This window comes from Bubalus kerabau, chromosome 16, assembly GCF_029407905.1.
Source record: "Bubalus kerabau isolate K-KA32 ecotype Philippines breed swamp buffalo chromosome 16, PCC_UOA_SB_1v2, whole genome shotgun sequence".
Lineage (NCBI taxonomy): Eukaryota > Metazoa > Chordata > Mammalia > Artiodactyla > Bovidae > Bubalus > Bubalus kerabau.
This window is the reverse complement of record NC_073639.1, coordinates 68,740,168-68,760,526: the sequence shown is the minus strand read 5'-3', so window position 1 is coordinate 68,760,526 and position 20,359 is coordinate 68,740,168. Positions and strand designations below refer to the sequence as shown.

Sequence of the window (20,359 nt, the reverse complement as noted above, 5' to 3'; positions counted from 1 at the left end):
AGCGTTCTTACTGATAAATCCTTATGTCCATCTGTAGTGGATGCAAAATGTGCCCACCCAAATCCTCTTTACCACCAGTGGCTCACATCTGCCCCCTTGCCTGAAAAGTGATCCTTGACCCAACAGCTTCTCAAATGACAGATGTTGAGGAGGGGTGGGCAGACAAGGCCAAGGTCAGAGCCTTTTCCTTAAAGTGGAACCAACCTTGTGATGCCCCTTGCCCTCCAGGCTGAAGGTGGTACCCAGCCAAGGTCACATGCTTACTTAGCTCCTCTCCTCCTCTGTCCTGCTTCCTTCCCACCATCCTCCTGAGAGCACGCCCTCAATAAAACACCATCTCAGGGTGTGCTTTGGGTAAACTCAGCTGAAGACAACAGCTGAGTATTGTTTTGAGGATAACTTTTATTAAAGAGGTAGCAATGGTCTCCAAATTTTCTACTATGTAGCTGGGATGCTTCCAGATTAGGGAATTAAAGGGAATCTCTCCAGTAAATCAGCCTCTTATAGCACTGCATGGGGCAGACACTTAAGGTACCGAGTGTCTCCCCTAAAGCCCAGGATGAGGGGGCAGAGCACCCCAGTGCTGGAAGAAAGAGTGGGAGGACCCTGGACCCCTTGGCTTCCCTCCATCTCAAGTGCCCAACCCTCTCCTGAGATCACGACAATCCTCCATAGCATCTAAGTTGCCACCACCAAGGATGCGAAAGTGAGACGCAGGAATGGTGGCAAAGAAAAGGGGATTGGATGGCCCAGCAAGAACATCTCAGCAACCCAGGTTGTGGACAGAGATGCTAGGGCTGAGGACATTCTCGGGATTTTCTAGCTCACGATTCTCCACCATGTCCTTGCCTCCGCTGGGCATCAGTTCATCAGTGCTTCCTTCAGAAGGTGGTTCTCCCAGCCTGCATCTAACTGTTCCTTTTCCCCTTGGCTCTCCAGACGGAAGTGCAGTCTTCCGAGGCTGCTTCCGCAGGCCCGACAACCTCTCCCTGGCCTTGCCTGTGACGGCCGCCATGCCCAACATGTCCGTGGACAAGTGTGTGGACCTCTGCACGGAGAAGGTGAGCCTGCTTCCGCACACGGAATTCCAGGGAGGGCGGTGCGGGGCAGCTGGAGAAGTGAGATGCTTGGCTGGGGGAGCAGCCACGTGGCTGCTCTGAGGAAGGTTACGACTGTGACATGTGACACAGGAGGGGAATGTGGACCCAAAGGCTGGGAGTTATGTAGGTTCCGTTTCTTTCCCTCCGAGGAAGTTGTTTGTTCTAATAGTGAGGACTGCTCAGGAGTGAGGGTGATGTGTGGACTGTGCCTAGAAGCAGGTGTCGAGGATGGCCAGGTAAAGCCCAGGACAATCCCACTTTGGACGAGAGTGAGTTCCCCATTGCTGGAGGTATCCAAGCAGAGGCAGGGCAGGTGTGGCATCAAGAACTCCGGGTGCTGGATAGCAGTTGGACTGGATGATCCAACTGGATGGTCCTTTCTCAGCCTGAGATCCCTGATGGATGGCTGACTGTTTATCCTTCTTCCCAAATCAGACAGGGAACTCCACAAGAGTAGAGGCTATGCCTAAAACATTTTGTGACCACTGTTGATACCCAGCACGGAGCTAAGCTCATCACTGGCATCCAGTGATATTTGAGAAGCTCCCTCCATCATTCAAGGTGAGCTAATTATATGAGGGTCCACAGGAGAACCCCCCTTCCCCACCACAAGAAAGTGGTTACCCATTTCATTCATCCTCTTAGCTACTATTTGATGAGAACCTCCCTTGTGTCAGGCCCTTGTGCTCAATGCGGGGAGTACAAAGTCAACGAGATGTGGTCTTTATCCTCAGTGATGCTGGCATTGGCTGGGGGCCGCTTTATGGCTCCTCCTGGGTGCTCAGCCCACACCCCAGCTCCTGAATGCTTCCACCTGTTCTGAGTCATCCTGTTTGGCTGTTTCTTTCATTAAGGCTCCTAATTCACAAAGCACCTTTCAGAAAGATCAAGAGGCAGCAACATTGTAGAGACTGCCACTTACTGAGCCCCTCCATGCACCCCTCTGTCCCATGGGTCACACAGCTTACCTCTCACAACAAGGCTAGGAACTGGGAATTTTCCTCCCCATTTCACAGATGATAAAACCAAGGCTCAGACAGGTCAGAAGTCACTTCCCAAGCTCACAGCACAAGCAAGTGGCAGAATGGGTTCTGACACCAAATCTATGGTCTTGACTTCTGAGCTCCCCTGGAGACTCCATGGGCTTCCTAGGTGCGCTAGTGGTAAAGAACCCACCTGCCAATGCAGAAGACATAAGAAATGCAGGTTCAGTCCTTGAGTTGGGATGATCCCCTGGAGGAGGGCATGGCAACCCACTCCAGGATTCTTGCCTGGAGAATCCCATGGACAGGGGAGCCTAGCTGGCTATGGTCCATAGGGTCGCAAAGAGTCAGACACAACTGAAGCGACTTAGCACCAACGCAGTCAGAGACCCCCACAGTGAGGCTTTCAGGAACTCTTCAAGGTCCAGGAGCCATTCAAGGGCAGCCAGGTAACTTCAGGTCACCAAGCATTTCCTGAGTGCTTGCTCTGCTCCCTGGAGGCCTCCTGGAAGGTCAGGGGTGCTGTTCATAAGGTTAAAAAAGGTTTGACCATCTTTTGGTCCAGCTTTCTCTCTTGGGCAGGAATCCCCCTCCCATGGTCTCCCCTCCAGGTGGACATCCATCTGTCCTGAGGGCCCAAGGGGAAACTACAGATCAGCTGGTGGTGAGGGACAAACGAGACGGTGAGGTCACAGGGCAAACCAGTGTGGGAAGTGTCCTGCTGTACACAGAACGGGAGGGAAGGGAAGGTGTGGGCAGGCTGTGGGGGTGTGTGGGGTACAGGAAGGCCCTGCTGCAAGCCTCCCTCTTCTATTTTCCCCTAATCTGCTTAGAGGGGCCACAGGAGAAAACTGGAGGGGATTAGGTGGACAGGGGTCCAAAGCTGCTTGTGCCAAGTGGTGGCGGGTCTGAGACTTAGGGGGTCAGAGGGGGCTTCAGTATGTGTCACCGGCTAGAAAACAGCCTCCATCACGGCCCAGGCTCAGCCACCTGCCTCCCAGCAGCATCTCTCTGATCTTAGGCTAGGTGCTGTAGCTCAGATTCAGTATCTGAGAAAGAAACCAGACCTACCATGGCCAAGCTCACCGGATCCAGCCCCAGAGGTGTGACCTTGGTTTGTTAGCAGATTATTCGTGGACCAGCTACCAGGGAGAATTCGGCTCCATGGATCTGAGCAAATTGGACAAAGGACAATCTGTTGCCCTCCAAATCTCAGGTCCAGCCTGCTCCCACTTAGCTCTTCCAAAGAGCAATTAAAGCAATTAGGAGCCTCTCACCAAGGGTCGGACACGACTTAGCGACTGAATCACAACTCCCAGCAAAGATAGTGGTTACGCATGAGTAACGACATCCTCTTGGCTTAAAAGAACAGTTTCAGACAGCTTTTCCCAAAACATGGGCTTCATACCATGGTCAGCTCCAGAAGACTGACTGGGGAGTAATTCATGGCCATGAGAAAAATTTTCCTTTTTCAGTTTTCTTTCAGGTCCTCCAGGAGAAAGCTACTTCTCAGTGCTGCAATGGCTTTAACGCCTCTCTCCACTACGCTAATCTCCCTTTTGCAGGAAAATGGAGTTGACCCCAGGGAGTTCTTGGCAGGCAGAGTGCCTAGTTAGAATTTAATCACATGGTTTTGTTTCTATAGTATTAGGGTCTACGGTATGAAAATATATGAAAATGCTATTTCTCGACCAGGACTACTTTTGAGAGTGATAGAAAAAAGAAGTTCCCTTTGAAATCTGAATCTGAGTCTCAAAGCATGACTTGAAATTTGTGTCTCAAAAGGAAACAAACAGTTACATGTGCGTGCTCACACATGCATGTTCAGTCATGTCCGACTCTTCACGACCCTGTGGACTGTAGCCCTCCAGGCTCCTCTGTCCATGGGCTTTTTTCAGGTGAGAATACTGGAGCAGTATTTCCTCCTCTAGGGGACCTTCCCAACCCAGGGATCGAACCCAAGTCTGTTTCTCCTGCGTTGGCAGGAGGATTCTTTACCACTTGTACCACCTGGGAAAACAAAAAGTAAAACTATGTGAGGCGATGGGCATGCTAATTAGCTTCACTGTGGTGATTATTTCACAGTGTATGCATATATCAAAACATCAAGGCATACGCCTTAAATAAATGCCATTTTTATCTGTCAATTATAGCTCAAGAAAGCTGGAAAATAGAATAGTACAGGAGGTACGCAGACAGGACAGAATCTTCCTAGTGAAGCTTGGGGACCCTCGAGTCAGGGAGGGTGATGGAGAAGGCGGTGGTTGGAACACAAATCCTGTTTGCATCCAGAGTCCAGGCTGCCCGGGGATTCAGTGACTTTCTTCCCTTCCTCTCTCACGTCATCCCCAGGAGTACCCGCTGGCGGCCCTTGCGGGCACTGCCTGCCACTGTGGCTTCCCCACCACTCGGTTCCCCCTCCACGAGAGAGAGGACGAGCAGCTCTGTGCCCAGAAGTGCAGTGCGGAGGAGTTCGAGAGCTGCGGGACCCCCAGTTACTTCATCGTGTACCAGACGCAGGTCCAAGGTAAGCCAGCCCCCGCCCCACGCAGCAGGCCCCCAGAAGCTCTCCCAGCGGCCACCTGCCACCCAGAGGTGCTCCAGCCAGCCCGTCAGCAGGCTAGGGGGCAGAGGGCAGAGGCAGGGCTAGCAGGCGTGGCCAGGCTTGGAGACCCTGCAGGGGCAGCACAGGGAGGGCCCTCGGCAAGTGGGATGGTTCTGGAGACCTTCCTCTGCAGCCCTCACACTGAGCACCCCCTTGGTGTCTCTTCCTGTAAAGGCGGCAGAGAGATTGAGTGAAAAGACACCTGAACTGGGAGTGGGAGACTTGGGTCTTCAACACAGACCTCCAGCCAGATCACTCACATGGTCCTGGGCAAGTCATTTCTCCTTTCTGGGCCTCGGTTTCTCCATCTGTAAAATGAAGCTGTAGATTGTTGGCCTTCCAGTTCTAGGAGCCTGCAAATTTATAATTTTTTCTTCTCTTTCTCCATCTTACTCATCCTTTCTACTTTCTCCCTTTGCCAGTAGAACCCACACCTAATGTTTATCTCCTCTTCCACCTCTTGGGGGTACCAGGCAGTGATGATGATGGTGAGGATGGTGATGGTGATGATGGTGGTGATAATGGTGATGGTGATGATGATGCTGATGGTCATGATGATGGTGATGCTGATTATGGGGATGATGGTGATGGTGATGAGAGTGATGATGATGGTGGTGATGATGGTGATGATGATGCTGATGGTCATGATGATGGTGATGGTGATTATGGGGATGATGGTGATGGTGATGAGAGTGATGATGATGGTGGTGATAATGGTGATGGTGATGATGATGCTGATGGTCATGATGATGGTGATGCTGATTATGGGGATGATGGTGATGGTGATGAGAGTGATGATGATGGTGGTGATGATGGTGATGATGATGCTGATGGTCATGATGATGGTGATGGTGATTATGGGGATGATGGTGATGGTGATGAGAGTGATGATGATGGTGGTGATAATGGTGATGGTGATGATGATGCTGATGGTCATGATGATGGTGATGGTGATTATGGGGATGATGGTGATGGTGATGAGAGTGATGATGATGGTGGTGATGATGGTGATGATGATGCTGATGGTCATGATGATGGTGATGGTGATTATGGGGATGATGGTGATGGTGATGAGAGTGATGATGATAGTGGTGATAATGGTGATGGTGATGATGATGCTGATGGTCATGATGATGGTGATGGTGATTATGGGGATGATGGTGATGGTGATGAGAGTGATGATGATGGTGGTGATAATGGTGATGGTGATGATGATGCTGATGGTCATGATGATGGCGATGCTGATTACGGTGATGATAGTGATGGTGATAATGATGGTGATGATGGCGATGATGGTGGTGGTGATGGCACTTAGGGACTTTCTTTGTTCCAGACTCAGTGTTGAATCCTTCACATGCATTTCCTCGCTGATTGCCCTCAGCTTTCCTGAGGCAGGAACAGTCATTATGTCTCCTTTACAGGTAGAGAAACTGAGACTCAGAACAGGACTTACCTGAGATCATAGGGTTTATAAAATTTCTAGATGAATTGGAAAGGTAACTTGTTGGGGTGCTCGGCCCAAAGAAAACCTGTGAAGGAGTACTCCAATGTCTGAGAACACTCTCCACCTATACCTGTCAGCCTGTGCCAAGCCTCATCTCATTTAATTATAGAAGGCCCACAGTAAGCCTATGATCAGGGCAGTATCATCCCCATTTTACAGATGGGAGAACCAAGACTCAGAGGGCTTGAGAACTGGCCACAATCACACATCTACAAGAGTGGTTTGCTCTCAGGTTTCTGACTCCAAAGGCCATGCTAGAAACCTCTGACCACAGGGCAAAGGACACTCCGCACACCCTCTGAAGCCTGGAGAACTAACAAAACACCACTGGGCTAGACTTCCTCTTCATCTCCCAGGACCCTAGCCCATGTACAGTCGGGCAGGTTGAGCACTGCGCAAGCACAGCCTGAAGGAAGAGTGATGCTTGAGAGCTAGCCTGTGCTCTGCCCGCTGTGCTGTGCACTCCAGACGACAGTGCATCTGCTCAGGGGAGGGGGGCGTAGCTTGATCTAATTTGCACAAAGGTGCTGTAAGAGCTAGCGGCAGCCCCACCAGCAGGCTGCCCCTGTGTGGCCGCCACTAGGCCAACTGCGGCTTCCTCCCTGGCAGCTGAATCCCGCTAAGAGCTCAGCGAGCAGGAATGTATTTAGCCAGGGTGGCCCTCTGGCTTTATTTACACTCCAGTCAGGAAGGATGAGCTTTTGTTAGTTTCCAGGAAGTGTTGGATAGTCTGTACAGAACTGTGTAGCTACAGGTTGGGGGAAGGGTCACACTCAGCTTAATTATCCCGTGACCAGGAGCAGCCTTGATGCGAACAGGACACCGGAGCCTACTCAGTAGCCCCTGACTGATAGGTTTGCTCATTCCCAGGCCATTACTGCTCTCAGTTTCCCACGTCGCACTTGTAGGCCCCGCACCCTGGGGAGGTTTGAGAGTCACGTGGTTCATGAGGCCACCAAGGGCATGGTCCACGATGACTGCCATTTATTGAGCACCTACTGTGTGCCAGGGACTATCTGAGCTCTTTAGACTGAATTAACTCATCGAATGCTCACAACAGTCCAATGACATAGGTACTGCGATTATTACCGTTTTACAAACATGGCAGCTCAGCAGAGAGGCTGAAGAGCTCGGCCAGGGCCACACAGCTAGGACAGAGCAGAGCTGGGATTCAGACCGAGGCGACCTGGGTCCTGAGCCTGCACTCCTAATCTCAGCTTCTCAACATGCCCTGGGCACACTTCCCGTGCATTGTCCGTCTGATCCCGTAAAGTTTACTTTACAAGTGAGGAAACTGAGGCTCAGGGAGGTGAAAAGCCTTGCTCAACATCACACAGCTAGGCCATGATCATCCTGGACTGCGGCCAGGCCTGTCTGGTTCCGACTATGTACTACACTGCCTCCAGCATCTGTTTTGATTTGTGGGCTTAAGAACCAAACACACTTCCTTTTTAATGCTGAAAATAAACCCCTTTACTTCACCTCCCAGACAGTAGTGAAATGGAGAATTCTATTTTCCGGGGAAATTGAGGGGCCCGGTTCTTTCTCTCTCCCAACATTTTATTATGAAAAAAATGTCAAAGCTCCAGAAAAAAAAAATGGGAAGAGTTACACAGTGAACATGCTAGACTTATCCTACAGATTTTACATTTCTCAACGTTATGGTCTGTTCACCTTCTCATGCATCTCTTCATTTCTCCATCCCTCAATTTTTCTTCCTGGATGCATTTCACAGTAGTTGCAACATGATTCCATTTCAGTCCTCATATCACTAATTGTAATTCAATATTTGCTTACGGTTTTTCAAAGTAACATTTACATAGAGCAAAATGCACAAATTTTGAGTGTACTGTTCAATGCCAACTGGGTCCTATCAAATCCACACCCCTGTCAAAATTATAGAACATAACCACGCTCCAGAAAGTTTTGTATCTAGGCTCCTTTTTTGCAATGTGTTCCCATGAAAACTATTCCCAGACACTTGCTTGGCTTGATAAAGATGCTTTTCCGCTTGTTTGTTTTCCCAAAGTCTGCTCTCCTCTGAACAAACAGATTAAATGTGCATGGCAGGGGAAGAGAGCTGGTCTCTGGCTAGTAGCATCATTACTAAGAGCTCACAGTGTGTGAGCCCTGTGTTCACACTCAATACCCGTTCTCTCTTCTGACCTTCCTGAGAACCCCAGGATGTCACCATTATCAGCGTCCCATGTTACGGGTGAGAAAGCTGAGGTTTATTCAGATCCATCGTTTTTCCAAGGTTACCTACCCGGCAAGGAGGTGGCAGAATTGGAATTTAAGTTTAGGACTTCAGACTTTCCCCTTGAAGGGCTCTTTTGAGAAAGCAGTGTGGCTTGTGATGAGACTTCGATAATGGCAGCTAATACAGAACAGGAAAGACCAGGGTACCATCTTGGAAGGATTCTAAGGCCAGGATGATGGCAGGTAGCAGATGCTGCCAAGTTAACAAAGCAAGGGAAGGCTGGATTGAATGGTGGATGGTCACTGGTGACTTAAGCAGAAGCTGATTCTGTGCAGTGAGCAGGGCGGAGCCAGGAGGAGCCCCATGAAACGGTGGAAGGAGGAAATGGGATGGGGGGTGGACAACTCTGCCAAAAGTGAGGCTGAATGGGGTGTGGAGTGAAAGTGTTAGTCGCTCAGTCGTGTCCAACTGTTTGAGACCCCATGGTCTGTAGCCCACCAGGCTCCTCTGTCCATGGGATTCTCCAGGCAAGAATACTGGAGTGGGTTGCCATGCCCTTCTCCAGAGCATCTTCCTGACCCAGGGATCGAACCCAGGTCTCCCGCATTGCAGGCAGATTCTTTACTGTTTGAGCCACCCGGGAAGCCACAGGGGTGCAGAGAGAGAGTGCTTGCTGGAGGGGGACTTTTATTTTTAACAATGGAGTTATTTGTTCATGTTTGAATGCTAATAATCAAGTCAGCTGAAAGAGAGAGAGAGAGAGAGAGAAGACATAGGGAAAATAGATGGAGTTATGAGCTGGGGGAGGAGAAAGGAGATGGAACAGACGCTAGAGCAGGGGTCACTCCCTTCTTCCCAGGAAGTGGGGGCATAGGGGAGGAGAGAGGCTCAGAGAGCAGGCTTGGAGCTCAAGGGGCAGGAGAGCCAGGGCAGAGGAGGAAGGGGGGCTTGCCTGCCGTGACTTTATGGTAAGGATTGAGGTCATGGGTCCAGGCTGAAGAAGCAGCGGTAGGGCCAAAAATCCAAGATTCTTTCCTTTTCCTTTTCCACTGCCGAATCTCCTTTGCTGGGCCATCACCTATTAAAAAAAAATCACCACTGTGACCTCTTAGCTCCAGGAGGGGCTGCAGTGGGAGATGCCGAGACATAACACTTTGCATCAGCCCTGACGGTCGTGGCTGAGGGACCAGCGCCCCTGGCACTGCCCAGTCAGGCAGGAGCAGAGCACAGATGGGCCCGGTGCTGGCAGGTGTGGAGGTTGGAAGGGAGGGCGGGTGGGTGGCATGAGCCCAGGAGGGTGCAAGGGCCAGGCCGCACAGAGCTTGGAGGTCCAGGTGAAAACCTTGGCCTGGGCCCCATGCAGATGGCTGCCATGTGTGGGTTTTAACCTGGAGGAAAGCATTAAAGGTGATAAGACAGAGCCTCACTGTTCAGGTGAGAAACTGAGGTTGGCGAGAAGGCTCGTCCTCCTGGCTGGCTTTTATTGAACCCCTACCGTGTGTGCATCCTTCTTTCATATATTATCTCACAACCCTGTTCCCATTTCCAGATAAGGAGACAACAGGCTCGCAAAGCACCAGCTCCCACAGCTGGGAAGTGGCAGGGTTGAGACTCACACCCTGTCCCTTCTGGACAGTCTCCTTCCGATCGGCCCCTGCCCCTGACCCCTGTCTGTGCCCTGCCCTCTGCAGACAACCGCTGCATGGACAGACGGTTCCTCCCAGCCAAGTCCAAGCAGCTCATTGCTCTGGCCAGCTTCCCGGGAGCCGGCAACACATGGGCTCGCCACCTGATCGAGCTGGCCACAGGCTTCTACACTGGCAGCTACTACTTCGATGGTTCTCTGTACAACAAAGGTGAGGAGGCATGGGGGAATGGGGACCAGACCCCCTGGAAGGACATGGGAGTACCCCTTTCTAAGCACCTACTGCTTGCCACTCAGCTCTCCCAGGCATGTTGATTGAGACCTACTATGTGCTTAGTGAGCTTCCCTGATGGCTCAGATGGTAAAGAATCTGCCTGCAATGCTGGAGACCTAGGATCAATCCTTGGGTCGGAAAGATGCCCTGGAGAAGGGAATGGCTCCCCACTCCAGTATTCTTGCCTGAAGAATCCCATGGACAGAGGAGCCTGGCGGACTACAATCCATGGGGTCACAAAGAGTCAGACATGACTGAGGGACTAACACTTTCACATGCTTGGTATCTTCCCTTCAGTTCACATCCCACAAACATTTCCTGAGATCATGTCGTTGGTATCTCACCTGCATCTGTTTATCAAGCACCTACTATGTGTCTGGGACCTTCCCTCCATTTAAGTCATTCCTTGAGCTCTTACTGTATGCTGAGCACCTCATGCGGGAAACTGAGGCCCAAAAGGCAACAGGATATCCCAAATCACTCACTGAGTTGGAAACACAGCCAGTATCTTGAAAGCCTAGTACATTAGCATTCTAATTGGCTTTGAACAGACCACCCAAATGCCTTGGCTCTCACGGGCACAAGAGGCCGAAATGGTGAAGAGCATAGTCTTGGGCGGCATCATGGCTTGGGTTTGAACCTTAGCTCTGCCTCTTGGCAGCTCTGTAACTTGGGAAAGTTATTTCATGTCTCTGGGACTCGATTTCCTTATCTATCAAATAAAACCCTCATAGGATTATTGACAGGATCAAGGTGTCCACGACATGTAAAGGGCTTAGAGCAGTGTCCGGCACAGAGCCGGTGCTCTAGAAGCCCCCACCGGCTACCCAGAACTTCTTTCAGTTCCTCGGCTTTTGAAATGAAAACCTGATCAGGTCCCTCCTTCCTTTTGCGTTAAACCTTCCAAGGACTGTTTAGTCTTTCTGGTCCAGCGGTGGCGTGAGTCGTAAAGAGCCCAGCTGCCAGTGCAGGAGACAGAAGAGAAGCAGGCTTGATCCCTGAGCTGGGAGGATCCCCCGCAGGAGGGCATGGCAACGCAACCCTGTATTCTTGCCTGGAGAACCCCATGCACAGAGGAGCCTGGTGGGCTAGGGCTACAGTCCATGGGGTTGCAAAGAGTCGGACACGGCTGAAGCGACTCAGCACAGACTTAACTCGTCATCACAACCCCCACAGCCCTCTCTGGCCTCATGCTCCCCTCTCGCCCTCTGCTGTCCTGTACCAATCGCTCATGTGTGACACACCTCTTCCCGTCCTCCACAGGACCTTTGACTGGCTCTTCTCACCTGGGATGGTAAACTCTTCCCCATCCTTCAGTTCTCAGCCTAAGTACCTCCTTGCCCCGGGAAGCCTTTCTGGATGGTGCCTGACTGGGTCAGTGATCTTGGCCAGGCTGGCTGGGCCGCTCAGCTCCGGACTGCAGGTTGGGCCCATGTCTGTTCCGTGGGTCTCTCACCCTCTGGGACCAACAGCTTTCCAGGGCGTGTCCCTCTCACAGTGGCAGCAGGAACACACGCGTGTGCTGGGCTCAGTGTGCTTAGTTGTGTCTGACTCTTGCGACCCCACGGACTGCAGCCCTGCAGGCTCCTCTGTCTGTGGAATTCTCCAGGCAAGAATACTGGAGCAGGTTGCCATTTCTTTCAACGGGGAATCTTCCCGACCCAGGGATGGAACCTGTGTCTCTTGCATCTCCTGCCTTGGCGGGGGGGATTCTTTACCACTGAGCCACCTGGGATGCCCCCAAAACACACACAAGTGAACAGAAACGTGCTGGGTCCTGAGACATTGGCCAAGACCCGTTTCCGCCCCCAGTCCATTGGCCAAAGCAAGCCATACGGCCATTCCCAGCATCAGTGGAGTGGAAATGCAGACTTTACCCTAAGGGGAACCCTCAGGCAGATCACGTCAGGGCCCCCATCATGGCACCTGGGTGTGAATACTCCTCTTCTGCAGTCCTAACCAGGGCAGTGACTTTACATCCATGTCACTATTCGAATAGTCTGGTTCTCAAGAACTGTGACCCATGGATGCTTTTCAAGTCATTTTCTCCCCCCGCTCCCTGGCACATAGTAGGCGCTCAATAAACATGTGAGTGACTGAATGAGTGGACAAGTGAACATCTAAGGATCCCAGAGGTGGCCTGGGATGGGGTGGGGCAGGCCTCCTGTCTCCCCCAGCTCACTGCCGTATCCCCTGGCCCCCTCCCCGGCTGCGGGAAGGGTTCAAAGGTGAGCGGGACCATTGGCGCAGTGGGAGGACCATCTGCATCAAGACACATGAGAGTGGCCAGAAGGAGATCGAGGCCTTCGACGCAGCCATCCTGCTCATCCGCAACCCCTACAAGGCCCTCATGGCGGAGTTCAACCGCAAGTACGGTGGACACATTGGCTTCGCTGCCCACGCCCACTGGAAGGGCAAAGGTACCACTTGGGAGCGGGGGCTGGGTGCCGGGGTGCCAAGGGCAGTGCGAGGGGTGAGGGCTGTCTCCTCCCCGGGGCCCAGGAGGACACCCTTGAGGGCGTGTGTGAGGTCCCAGGTCCCACTTAGAGCTGAGAAGGTGTGCCTCCCATATGCCACCCAGCCCACGAGCATCACCCTCTGTGAGCCAGGCTGTTATCACGGCATAGAGGTTAGGGGTTGGGCTCTGGAGCAAGACTCCCTGAGTTCAAATTCCAACTCCACCACTTCCAGGAAAAGCTCCTCAGCCTCCATGAACTTGGATTGTCCAGTTTATAAGGTGGAAGTAATAAAACTCAACAAGTCAGCCCTTTAGAAGCACTCAATACACCCTCATGGAATTGATAATGGGATCTATTGGAGAAGGAAATGGTAGCCCACTCCAACATTCTTGCCTGGAGAATCCCTCAGACAGAGGAGCCTGGGAGGCCCCAGTCCATGAGGTCACAAAGAGTCGGACAAGACTGAGCAAGTTTCATTTTTTCCCACACTGATTCAAAGCAGGTTCCACCGTTTCCTGGGAATCAAGAGACCTGAACCCAGGTCAGTGGCAGAGTGGCCATGAGGTCATCTGTGAGCTCCTGTGAGCATCATTCCAATAAACCCTCCCAGCAGAGGTTAAGTGACTTGACTTGCCCTTGGTCACAGCTGGAAAGTCACACTGTCAGTCTCCAAGCGCTGAACATCATTAAGATGATCTGAGCTTAGTGTTCATCTCTGGTGCTCAGTAGATTCCAGAATGGGAGAATGTCTCTGTGCAGAGCAATGGCCCCATCATAGTGGGGGAGAGCTCCAAAGTCAAAACCCCTCAACCCCCCGTATCGGTTATCACCATGTCTCCATTACTGTAATGGCAGTCTCCTCAGTGTTTGTAAACTCCCACAGTTAACCCTGTGTGTGGATGGGGCGAGCTAAGTTCAGGGAGGTTGAAGGCACTGTTCCCGGAAGTGGTGGAGCAGGGGTTTGAACCCAGGGACCACTGAGCGACAATAAAGAATTGATCAGAATGTCCATGGCCACAAATCCTCCCACACAGAGCCCCTGATGCTGAGTAGGTGGTCTGTAAACGTGAGCCCTCCCCGCCTCATTCAGCCTCGAGGAACCAAGCTGCTGCAGCCTCTAGCCCCGAGGGTGTTTCCCACTCCCTCCAAACCTTCCCCATGCCCCCCGCCCCCGACAGCTGCTCCACATCCCAGCCCCTCCCCAGAGAAAACCAGAGCAGACAGGATGACACCAACCCAGCCAGCCAATCACACTCAGCGCTGATGTCATCCATGAAAACCCTTGGGCCTGCCTGACCAACTGTGTGTGCCCTGGCTTCCCAGTTTGCTCAGGGGGCTTGTCTATCCTTTCCCCTGCCGACCCACTCCCTCAGTGGGTGACATTTGTTCCCAAGGGGTAAAGAGGTGTCTGAATTATTTATTTGTAGAACAATCAAAAATGAACATTATTTGTGGCCAGGCTGAGAAGCCCTCAGGCGCCAATGGCAGGATTCTGCTCCAGGAGCAGATGCTCTGCTTGCTGAGCGGCAAAGGACCCAGGAGGTCGCTGTACCCAAGGGTACTCATCCCCGCCAGCACATCTGAATCCTAGGAGGAGCATGGGAAAATCCCAGTGCTCAGACCGCACACTGGACCGCTACAGGGGTGGAGCCTGGACATCGGTATTTTTTAAAGCAGTCTGCAGGCAGGCAAATTGATTCCTTCTCCCTGTGGCTCAGATGGTAAAGAGTCTGCCTGCAATGCAGGAGACCCAGGTTTGATCTCTGGGTCGGGAAGATCCCCTGGAGAAGGAAATGGCAACCCACTCCAGTACTCTTGTCTGAAAATCTCCATGGACTGTCGCCTGAGGAGCTTGGTAGGTGACAGTCCACAGAGTTGCAAAGAGTCGGACACGACTGAGTGACTTCACTTTCACTGTTAGTGGGGAAGATGAGGCCCAAAGAGAGATAGGGGCCTGGCAGGATCACTCAGGCACGTGATGGCAAAACTAGACCCAGCTCTCCACCTCCCAGTAATCCTGAAAATGAAAGAATTAGTCGCTCAGTCTTGTCCAACGACCCTTTTGCAATCCCGTAGACTGTAGCCCACCAGGCTCCTCTGTCCGTGGAATTCTCCAGGCAAGAACGCTGGAGTGGGTTGCCATTCCCTTATCCAGGGGATCTCCCTGACCCAGGGCTCAAACCTGAGTCTCCTGCACTGCAGGCGATTCTTTACCATCTGAGCCACCAAGGAAGCCGACTGCTCCAAATAAGAAGCTCGGGACTCACTTGGGAAGCTCACATGGGACCAGGCACTTAGCAGTCTTTATCTCATTTACGTCTTCTAATTCCCTGGGGAGGTAAGAAGGGCCGCCGCCACCACTGGTAGCAGAAAGTCATCCCAGGAAGGGACCGAGTCACGTGTCTCAGGTGCCAGGAGTTGACTGAGCTGAGATTCAAACCCAGGCATTAGCCACCAGACTCTCTTACCCTGGGGTGTGTCTGACCTGGTGCATTCAAAGGTTCCGCTCTTCTGGCATAACCCCTCCTCTCAGGTTCAGGCAATTCCTAATTCCCAGGAGCCACCTTCCCTCTTCTTCCCTATTCAGGATGACTGGGAGCTTTAGAACCAGAGATAAGGGAGACATCAGGAGAGGCTGAGCCCAGAGGCTGCAGGGGATGGGAAGTATGGGACACATGTCCCGCACTGGGGGGCCTAGGCCCCCTCGTTAGTCTGGGACGGTGCTTCCTTCCAGACCTCACCCAGGGCTTCAAGTGCTCTGCCTGAGTGCCTTCCCCAAAGAGCCCCCTCCTCACGGCCCCCACTCTGCCCAGTCCTCCCATTTTCATTAACATCCAACCCCTGGAGGCACTTGAGTTTGAGACCCGTGCTTTAGGGTCCTTGTTCCAGCAGCATCAGTATCACTTGGGAATTAGGAGCACAGATTCTCAGGTTCCACCTCAGGCTTCCTGGATCAGAACTCGCATTTTCACGAGAGTCCTTCCAGAAGCTTCCACGTGCACTTTAGAGTTTGAGAATCGTCGCTTCAGGACACCATCGGCCTAGAATGTGAGGGTCACTTCCACCTAAGGGCAGAGGTCAGCCACCTGCTGAGCGTGTCCACCCCACCCTGCCCGCACCCCCTCCCGGTTACAGCTGGGTCGAGGCTCCTGTCACCCCTCCACCCACCGACCCCCAGATTTTGGTTCCATAACGTTAATTTTACGATCTCCCTGGAGTGAGTCCAAAGCAAAGTTTTATGTGATATGATTACACAAGGTGAATTGTCCTGGATCTGTTTAATGAAACAGAGACCATGTTTAATGATTCCATGGGGAATTAAATACAGTTAAGCCATTAATCAGGCTCCGGTTCCTCCCGTCGACAAGACGAAGCAGAGAGTGGTCAGCCCGTGTCCTGCCAGGCCCACGTGAAGAGCAGTTCCGGCGGAACCAGCACTCATTACCAGTGGTCCGTGGTGTAGCATGCCTTTATTACCCAATTTGAAGGCAGCCATTAATTACCGGGAATCCTGAGCTAATTGAGGGCTTTTGTTTTTCGTTTTTATTCTTCTTTCCAGTGAAGTCATTCAGGAGCTTCAAGTGAGGTATCTCTGCTATAAGAAAGGGTATGGAGGGAGCACATATCTGCTGCCCATAAAGGACTGGCCACGTGGGGCATCTCAGAGATGCTGGGTACCAACATCAGGACTATGGTAGCCATGGGACTTAGGTGGTAGCCCAGTGGTTAAGGCTTCACACTTTCACTAAAGGGGGGTTGAGTTTGACCCCTGGTCAGGGAATCTAGGATTCCACATGCCATGCGGCCAAAAAAATGACAATAATTGTGGCCAACATTTATCCAGCACTTCCTGTGTCTCAGGTCTGGTGGCAGGGTCTGCAAGTCTTATTCCAGTTCCGTTTGTACAGGGGGAGGTTTTAGCAAGGCTTCCATTGTGAAGATGGATAAACTGAGGCTCAAGGACAGTGCTTGGCGTCCCAAGGTCACACAGCCAATATGAAGAGGAGCTGGGTTTTGAACGCTGGCAATCTGACTTCAAAGTCATCTGTGAACAAACCCCGTATCTTAGACGACACCTGAAGGTGAGGCGAGCAACCGTAGACTAGGATCTGGGGCACAAAGAACCCTGGAGATGCGCAGATCAGGTGCTCTTAAAGGGTTTGCCAGGAGGGCAGGAGCCAGGCTCAGTCTGGGATAGATGCAAGTTCGAATCCTGCCACAGATGCCCACTATGTGGGCTGGGGCAGTCGGCTGCATGTCTCAGAGCCTCCCTTGTTCCCGTGTATATAAAGGAGCTGGTAATTCCTCCTCTCCAGGCTTCTTGTGTGCACTGCCCAAGACAGGGCCTGCGAAGTGCCTGGCACAGCCCCCTGGCTCACAGTAGGTGTTCAAGCAATGTACATTCCCACCCCAGGGAGGTTTGGAATCCACATCTCCTTCCCACTGCATCCAAGGCCAGAGCCATCCCCTGGGGGACGCAGACCATCATGCAGATGGACCCTTCCTTTTCCTAAGGCCCACTCTCCAGGGACCTCTTGAGATGGTCGCAAGCCTGGAAGTCCAGATATGTGGGCTGCTGGGTGACCAGTCGTCATCTCCGTCCCCCTGGGCTTCTGCCATGGGAGCGGCCGTTGTTCTGAATCCCCAGGGATGCTGTGAGATGATGCAGGAGCGGGGAAACGCTTCCGCAAAATAAGGAACACAGACTATACACATGCTAGATTTTTTCCTAATCACACAGATACATCTGGTTTTAACCCATTATAACAGTAAGGGCCCAATTATCTAGATACATTGTAAATAATCTATTTGAAGGCTAAAAAAAATACCTCTGTCATCAGCATAAATATTTTCCAAGCAGCCATGGTGTTCCAGGGAGGCGCTGGGGGAGCAGAAGCCTCGCCACAGATTCTGATGTGCTCTGCAAAGAAAGAGGAACCCTTAATCACATCGCCACTTGGCTGCTGGGAATTTCAATTTAGTTCAACAACGATTTATTAAGCCCCTGCTGGGTGTAAGGCAGTGGGAGGGAGTGGGGGGTGAGGCTTCTGTTTTCTGGGAAAGATGGGGGCCTGGAATCAGGCAGGCCTGGTCTGGATGGTGCTTCCCAGCTATGTGACCTTGGGCAAATTACTTCATCTCTCTGAGCCTCCATTTCCTCACTGGTGACAAATGAACAGTAGTCTTTTCCTTTCTGGGTAGTCACTATGATTAAGAGATAAGGGGTGTCCATCATCCAACAGGGGTGAGGATTTAGTTATGAAGGAGCAGCTGGGCTCCCCAGCCCAGCTTGGGAAACTTGCTGACCCTCATTCAATGAAGAGATTCCTCTGGAAGATGCAGGGTGGCCCTGCCCCTGTGAGAAGTCATGGGTTCCCGAGGATTCCTTCAGGGTTCCTGAGGGTTCCTTCAGGGTTCCTGAGGACCAACCCTTTGACTACTATCCAGCTGGGGCTCAGAATTGAGGCTGCAAATCCCCTTCTCTGTTCCCAGCATCCTTTATGACCCCTCTCTTGGGTTCCCCTTGAGCACAGTTTCAGCAGCTCCAGGGGCTGGCTGGCTGTCTCTTTGAGGTCTTCTCCAGGGAATTTCCCACATTCTGTTGTAGCCTGTCTTTGGAGCCAGGAGATCCCAAACAAACATTCCCAGTCTTGATGACAATCCATCCTGTGCTTTTACTGCGGCAAGGAAATAAACAGCACAGAGGAACAGTGTGTGATACTTCAATAAAAAGCAAAGAGAGAGCGAACCAGATAGAAAGGTGTCAAGATGACAATGTAAATTTGTTGTTGTTCAGTCACTAAGTCGTATTTGACTCTTTGTGAACCCATGGACTGACGCACGCCAGGCTTGCCTGTCCTTCACTATCTCCCTGAGTTTGCTCAAACTCGTGCCCATTGAGTCAGTGATATCATCCAACCATCTCATCCTCTGCCGCCTCCTTCTTTTCTTGCCCTCAATCTTTCCCAGCATCAGGGTCTTTTCCAATGAGTCAACTCTTCGTATCAGTTGGCCAAAGCACTGGAGCTTCAGCTTCAATACCAGTCCTTCCAGTGAATATTCAGGGTTGACACTGTAAATAATCCGACTTAAACCATGGCCTCAGCCCAGAGGAGGTACCTGGCTAAGCCTAGGGAGTCAGGGAAGATGGCACCTCAACTGAGAACAGAAAAATCACAGTGGTAATGATAACCAGCATTTACTGCGCTTCTACAGGGTGCAGGGAACCATGCTAAAAACTTTGTATGCTTTTTCCAGTTCTCTATACAAAGGCCCTGTTACTACCCTGTGAGAAGAATTGTTACTACACAGGATAGCTATTCCTACATGGGATAATTTGGTAGATAAAAGCCCAGACTTTGAAACCAGACTATTTGGTTTCAAAATCCCAGCTCAGCCAGTTTTTCGCTGTGTGACCTTGAGCAAGTTCCTTAACCTCTCTGTGCCTCAGTTCCCCCCTTCTGTTAAATGAAGAAAACAAGGATGCCTGCCTCACAGGGTGAGGAATATGTGAATTGATAGCTATATTAGTATATTTATCTCATTATATATTAAGATCACTGCATGTTAAAATATGGGCTTCCCAGGTGGCTCGGCAGTAAATAATTTGCCTGCCGATGCAGGAGATGTAGGTTCAATCCCTGGGTCAGGAAGATTCCCTGGAGAAGGAAATGGCAACCCACTGCAGTATTCTTGCCTGGAAATCTCGTGGACAGAGGAGCCTGGTGGGCTACCATATGCGGGGTCACAAAAAGAGTTGGACACAACTGATGGACTGAGCACGCCTGCCTGTTAAAATATAGAAACAGAGTAGCAAAGATTTATATATGTCTGTGCCTGGTGTGGCATAAGCCCCAGACAGATGTCTTGGGTCTCCCCAAAGAGCAGGAAGGACTAAGACTGTTTTAGGTAGAAGCAGCAGCCTGGAGGCGGGAGGCGGGAGGCAAGTCTGGCTGTTTCAGGGCTCAGCAGTGGTGGGGTGTGTATGCAGCGCACGCACGTCGGGCCCACGCCTCCCCTCTCTGTCCATGCAGAGTGGCCGGAGTTCGTGAGGAACTACGCCCCGTGGTGGGCCACTCACACGCTGGACTGGCTCAAGTTCGGCAAGAAGGTGCTGGTGGTGCACTTTGAGGACCTGAAGCGCGACCTCTTCGTCCAGCTGGGCCGCATGGTGGGCCTGCTGGGTGTGGCCGTCAGGGAGGACCGGCTGCTGTGCGTGGAGAGCCAGAAAGACGGCAACTTCAAGCGCTCGGGGCTCCGCAAGCTGGAGTACGACCCCTACACTGCGGACATGCAGAGGACCATCTCCGCCTACATCAAGACGGTGGACGCGGCGCTCCGGGGGAGGAACCTCACGGGCGTGCCCGACGACTACTACCCCAGATGATGGATGATCAGACCGGGGCAGGGGGCGGGCCGTCCAGACCGAGCAGGCCCTGGGCGCTCCGGGCCCCTGGGGAGTCCCACCCGCCAGTCCGCTCTCCCATGTAGGTAGGGACCATCCCCTTGGCCTAGCGTTGGCCTCCGATGAGTTTCCCGCATGACGAAGGAGGCTCAAGGGAAGAGATGGTGCAGGCACCTCCCACCGA

General features: G+C 52.0%; 1 protein-coding gene across 1 annotated transcript in view; it reads left to right on the top strand.

Annotated features, from left to right (window-relative positions):
- WSCD2 (WSC domain containing 2) overlaps window positions 1–20,157 on the top strand; it is a 51,223-nt gene extending 31,066 nt beyond the window's left edge. The window contains exons 4-8 of the mRNA XM_055549944.1: window positions 940–1,061; window positions 4,436–4,610; window positions 10,084–10,248; window positions 12,531–12,731; window positions 19,805–20,157. Of these exons, the coding sequence (XP_055405919.1) occupies window positions 940–1,061; window positions 4,436–4,610; window positions 10,084–10,248; window positions 12,531–12,731; window positions 19,805–20,157 (1,016 nt within the window). The remainder of the gene's footprint in view (window positions 1–939; window positions 1,062–4,435; window positions 4,611–10,083; window positions 10,249–12,530; window positions 12,732–19,804) is intronic.
- The last annotated feature ends 202 nt before the right edge of the window (window positions 20,158–20,359 follow it).